The following is a 6000-nucleotide window of genomic DNA, read 5'->3' as shown; positions in this document are numbered from 1 at the left end:
ATGGTAATTATTACAAATAGTATAGCGACTATTTTTCCAGAGACTTTCACAACTTATTCTTCATCCCTGTTCCTCTCCTATATTGGTGAAGTTCACATATATAATTTCACCTTTCGTATACATACTTTCACTACATAACTAAAATAAAGAAATTTACCTAAGCTCCTTTCTTTAAAAAAAAGTTTAAGAAAAATGTTCAAGTGCAGTTCCTTTAATATGTATGGCTCATTGCAGTTTTATCAAGATCAAAAAGGTATTTTATAATATCTTAATAAATTTGCAGCTTTCTTCAAGATCAAACAAGATGTACTTGATTTCAGAAAAAGACCTAGTTGTCAAAAGAGAGATCAACACAGAAACATACTATAAGACTGAATAGTGTCTAATCCTTTTTTTTATTTTTCAATTCAGAAAGTTCGATTATAACTGGTCTTTTGCTGATACATTTTCTCATTTCATTTCCAGACCCTAATTTAGGTTTGTACCTTGAAGCCCCTATTGTTTCCCATGGGTGACAAAGTACCCTGGAAACCTAGTTCCCTTATTCTAAAATACTGGTTTTAGATTGTTTCTTCTGCAAGTAACCCTCTTGCATTCAAACCATCATAAATGGTAACATTAGTAGAACCATTTGGCTGATTCAAACTTGTTTTATTTGTTGTCAATGGCAGAGATTGTGAAATCACAATAGCTTACTGGGCTTTTAGAAGCCTAATCTATCAAAGTCCGCATTTGGTAATAGTCCATATGTTGGCCAATATGGCCTTTCCACTATGAAGTGTGTCTAAGAAGTTTTTACCAAATCATAGACATAAATGTGGAAATCATCATCAAACTTGATAAAATACACAGATGGTTTTGCCTCTACTTGATGGATGACCATGCCAGTCCTCTTTGAGCCATCTTCTTTGGCATATTCGACTTGTTTACCCACCAAGCTGTCTACGACTTCTCCTGGCTCTCTCTCAGCTGGCGGAGAATCATTATCTGTGCAATTAGAAAATTACCTAAACATCAGCAAAGCTACAAGTGTACTGAATGCCACTACCTCTTCCTTCAGAGGATATTGCAAATATACTTTCAACAGGAAACCCTTAAACCTTAACAAGGTTTGTGTTCAATTACATTTTTTGGCTGTTTGAAATCAATAACTGATTAGATTACATTACATTACAGTGTGGAAACAGGCCCTTAGGCCCAACAAGTCCACACCGACCCGCCGAAGCGTAACCCACCCATACCCCTACATTTACCCCTTACCTAACACTACGGGCAATTTAGCATGGCCAATTCACCTGACCTGCACATCTTTGGACTAACCCGGGTCTCTGGCGCTGTGAGGCAGCAGTGCTAACCACTGTGCCACCGTGCCGCCCTGTTATAGTGTGTAGCAAGTAACTAATTTTAAAGTCTATAAAGCTTTCTTTTTAGTGGATGAAGTGTACTAATTATAAAAGGAAGTCAATGTAGAGAATATGTAGTTTAATTTATACTATTATGGGCATATTCAACAAACATCTCATGGCCAATGATGTCTGCTACAGTAAAAGAAACCAAATTTACAGAGGGGCAACATTTAGGTCTAGTGATCATGATTCTATTTGTTTTACAATAGTTATGGAAAAGGATAAACCTCCCTTAAAAAATAAAGTCTTTAACTGGAGTAAGTCAAATTTTACTTGTATGAGACAAGAACGTTCAAAAATTAATTGGAGTAAACTGCTCATGAGTATAGGAACATGTGAAAAGTGGGTGACTTTCAAAAGTGTGATAATGGGAGTGCGTCGTATGTTCCTGTTCAGTGAAAGGTGAGGCTGGTAGGATTACAGAACAATGGATGAATGAAGATACTGAGTTTCTAATCAAGAATAAAAAAATCATATATTAGATATAAACAACTGGGTTCAAATAAATTTCTTGAACAGTATAAAGGAGGAAATCAGAAGTCAAAGTGAGAATATGAGATAGCCTTGACAAATAAGATTAAGGATAATCAAGAGATTCTACAAGTACATTAGGAGCAATAGGGCAATTAGAGAGACAGTAGGAACCCTTAAAGATCAAAGAGGTCATTTTTGTGTTGAACCTCAGGTGATAGAAGATTAACAAAATTAATATTTTGCATCAGTTCCTTTTTTTTTACTGTGGATAAAGAAATGAAGGCTAGACAATGCGGGGAAATAAACATTGAGGTTTTGAAATCAGTTCACATTACAGAAGAGGATGTACTGGAAGTTTTAAAAAATATATAGGTGGATAAATCTCCAGGATGTGATCTAGTGCATACCATGACTTTGAGGGAAGTTAGGGAGGAAATTGCAGGGCCCCTTGCAGAAATATTTGTATCATCTATTAATACTGGCGAGGTGACAAATTATGGGGAGTGGCCAATGTTGTGCCTTTGTTTAAGAAGGGATGGAAGGAGAAGCCTGGGAATTATAGACCTGTATGTCTGGCTTCGGTGGTGGGTAAGTTGTTGGAAGTTATACTGAACGATAGGACTTCTATGCATTTGGAGAGGCAAGGAATGATTAAGATAGCATGGCTTTGTGCGAGGGAAATCATATCTCACAAATTTGATTGACTTTTTTTTAGGGAAGTAACCAAGAAGATTGATGAGGGCAAAGCGGTAGGCATTGTTTACTTAAAGACTTTAGTAAAGCCCTTGACAAGTCTCCGCATGGTAGACTAATTAGTAAAGTTAGATCACATGGGTTTCAAGGTGAGCTTGACAATTGGATACAAAATTGGCTTAATGACAGATGACAGTGTGAGGGTGGGGGCTGCTTTTCAACTGGTTCCACAAGGATCGGTGCTGGGTCAACTTTTGTTTGTCATTTGTATATAAATGATTTGGATGAGAATATACCAGGCATAGTTAGTAAGTTTGCAGATGCCACCAAGTTTGGTGGTATAGTGGTCAGTGAAGAAGGTGATCTAAGAATTGGATCAATTGGATCGATGAAAAGTGGCAAATGGAGTTTATTTGGATAAATGTGAGGCATTGCATTTTGGTAAAAGAAGCAAAGGCAGGATTTATACAATTAAAAGTAGGGCCTTCAGTGCTATTGTAGAACAGAGTGACTCAGAGGATCAGGTATATAATTCTTTGAAGTTTGCATTACATATAGATAAGGGTGGTTAAGAATGCATTTAGTATGCTTGCCTTCATTGCTCAGGCCTTTGAGAATAGAAATTGACATGTTATATTGAAGTTGTACATGATGTCAGTGAGGCCTATTCTGGAGTACTGTCTCCAAGTTCTGGTCTCCCTGCTGTACAGAGGATGTTATTAAACTAGAGAGGGTTCAGAAACGATTCACCAGGATGGTGCCAGGAATGGAGGGTTTGAATTATAAGGAGGGGCTGGATAGGCAGTGACTTTTTTCACTGGAATGTAGGAGGTTGAGGTGTAACCTTATACAGGACTATAAAATCATGAGGGGTACAGATAAGGTGAATGGCATAGGTCTTTTCCCCAGCCTGGGAATATTTTTAAGGGGAGGGGCGAAAACTTTAAAGACATGAGGAGTAATTCTTTTTACACAGAATGGTTCATTTGTGGAATGAACTTTCAGAGGAAATTTAAAAGACATTTAGATAAGTACATGAATAAGAAATGTTTGGAGGGATGTGGGCCAAGCACAGGCAGGTGGTACTAGTTTAGTTTGGGGTTATGGTTGGTATGGACTGTTGGACCAAAGGGTCTATTTCAGTGCTGTATGACTCTAACTCAAAACCTTTGACTCAATTTTAATAACACAGAAATATCCAATTGTTCTTGACTTCGGAGTTCCCTTCACAAAACCCCTGTAGTTCAGTTGCCTTCCAACATAGAGCTTACTTATTTCTCTCCTTCACATATACTTAGTGACTCAATTTCTCTGCCTGGTCCCTTTAGACTCCTCTTCTGTCAATCTTGAACTATTCAGTATGATCTAGGAAAACCCTTGCAACTACCTCCACTAATACTTTTTGGCAGAATTACATGTAATTTAAAAAGACAAATGTGGCAACCATTAGAACTTGCGTGCCTGAATGATATATTGTCCTATGCACCAGCATAAACAATGCTTACAATAAATATTTATCAGATTATTTCTTAATGATGAGCTGCTGTGGAAATAAAAAATGGTGGATTATGTACATAGTCACCTTATTGAGATAGCTGTAAAGTTCAAGCAATACCCCTAGTCCAGATTCGAATTTGCACAGATCTCATGCTACATTCCAAAGTCTCTGTACAAATGCATCATTACTTCACCAATATAAAACTAAAGTAACTTCTATGATTACTGTATAAAAACACAATTGTCTCTATTAAAAAAGTTCCCTTGCACTTACTTGAATCAGGCATAATACGTAAATCTCCTTCTCTGTAGTCTTCTAGAAGTTGGTACATGTACAAGACAGGATCCTTTTCATAGGTAATGTAAAACCACGTGTTCATGATTGGAGCACGTGCAAGGACCATTCCCCGCCACTCATCTTTAGCTCCATCATCATCTTTTTCAAACATGTGCTCAACCGCTTTGCCTATCATCATTTCTGCCAGATCCACATCACTGATTCGAGATACAGCTGAAAACAAAAGAAAGTGCACATGCAGAAAGTACTTTGTAATTTTAAGTAATTAATATAATTAACTAGTGACAGGACATAAAATACCCCTTCTATTAGGACAATGAAAATTTGGATTTTGTGATCTTAAAACCATATTTTCACTTACAAACTCTATCTGGAAGGACCCGAAATCCTAAGACCCTTTCATCTTTGTGAAGTTCAAGTCCATATACACAGTCAAATCCATCATATTTGATAAGGTAAAGTGCAGGATTTACTGGTACTTGATCCAGAACTGTGCCTTTCCACTGCGTTATTCCACCCTGTTCCTTCCATCCATGCTCAATTCTGCAACCTACAATGTTCCGTCGTGAATGAGAAACTGTCTTGCTTGGCCCCACATTACTACGATGTTTCCTGCACAAAAGAAATTTCATAACTTAGAAACATTAAGCAACAGCGTAAATCAAAATACTTCTTCCATACAATGTCATAAAATAACAGCTGTTAAAATAAAATAGCTGCTTAAAGGGTTCTTGTGGCATTGTTAATGTCACTATCTCTGAGCCAGAAAACCTTGGTTGGCATCTACTCCAGAGGTAAATAATAATGACTCTGAATAAGAAGATGAGAAAAGGTCTAGAGCAACCATTTAATCTTTGGTACAATTAAAAGATTAAGAAAAAGTGTAAGAACACAAATTCATGCAATTTCACCACTTCTTCTAAAATAGCTAGTAATCAAGCAATCAAACCATTTAAGTAAATATCAGGCAAAAGATAGCTTAAGCAATTGAAACTTCAAGGGAGCACAGGAAAACCATAATAGAAATTTGAAGACAGAAATATTTTGATTCTTAAGATTGCGACTTCACTAAGACTTAGCATTGGGTCCCTTTGTGGAGATTCACTCAGCATAAATGAAGCCTCTCAATGCCACATTTGTAATGTAGATTGTGCAATTTATATAAATTTAAGTTAATGCAAGTTTAGGTTTTTGAATTTTGAATAGTGACATATGGGTTTTTCTGTCTGAAGAGTTAACAATCAACATGTAGGTATTTCTGTAGCCATGGCAATTGCTTTTAAAACAGTTTGAGGCGGCAGATTACAGAACTAATGGCTTTTTAATTTTATATTAGAGGAGTTAGGCCAAGCAAGATAATTAATTGTGCATCAAGGCTTCTGTAAGGGAACTCATGTGTTTTCTAGCTTAGGGAAACAATAATAGCTGGGGAGAAAAAATATCTTTTTAGTTTTCAGTATGTGGTAGATCTGCAGAAACCTTGGATGAAGATGGATGTATAAAGTTATGCTGCCAAGAAGGGGAGAAGACCGTAAAATTAGATAATCTTTGATTAAGGTGTTGAGTGATAGACCTAGACCAGGAGTGTTTGATAAAATCTTGAAGAAGCTATTTGATGAGGATAAGAACGAA

At 36.7% G+C, this 6000-nt stretch overlaps 1 protein-coding gene across 5 annotated transcripts in view; it reads right to left on the bottom strand.

Annotated features, from left to right (window-relative positions):
• Window positions 1-375: 375 nt before the first annotated feature.
• Window positions 376-6000, bottom strand: part of LOC122561700 (spindlin-W) — a 77993-nt gene continuing 72368 nt past the window's right edge. For all 5 annotated transcript variants that reach the window (XM_043713744.1, XM_043713762.1, XM_043713753.1 and 2 more), the window contains 3 exons: window positions 4730-4980; window positions 4345-4581; window positions 376-987 (listed from right to left, as the gene is read on the bottom strand). In XM_043713744.1, coding sequence (XP_043569679.1) covers window positions 785-987; window positions 4345-4581; window positions 4730-4980 — 691 coding nt within the window. In that variant the 3' untranslated portion in view covers window positions 376-784. The remainder of the gene's footprint in view (window positions 988-4344; window positions 4582-4729; window positions 4981-6000) is intronic.

Source organism: Chiloscyllium plagiosum, chromosome 2, assembly GCF_004010195.1.
Source record: "Chiloscyllium plagiosum isolate BGI_BamShark_2017 chromosome 2, ASM401019v2, whole genome shotgun sequence".
In the NCBI taxonomy this organism is placed as follows: Eukaryota; Metazoa; Chordata; class Chondrichthyes; order Orectolobiformes; family Hemiscylliidae; genus Chiloscyllium; species Chiloscyllium plagiosum.
Note: the sequence above shows the minus strand (reverse complement) of the source record. Positions and strands in the feature narration are given on the sequence as shown.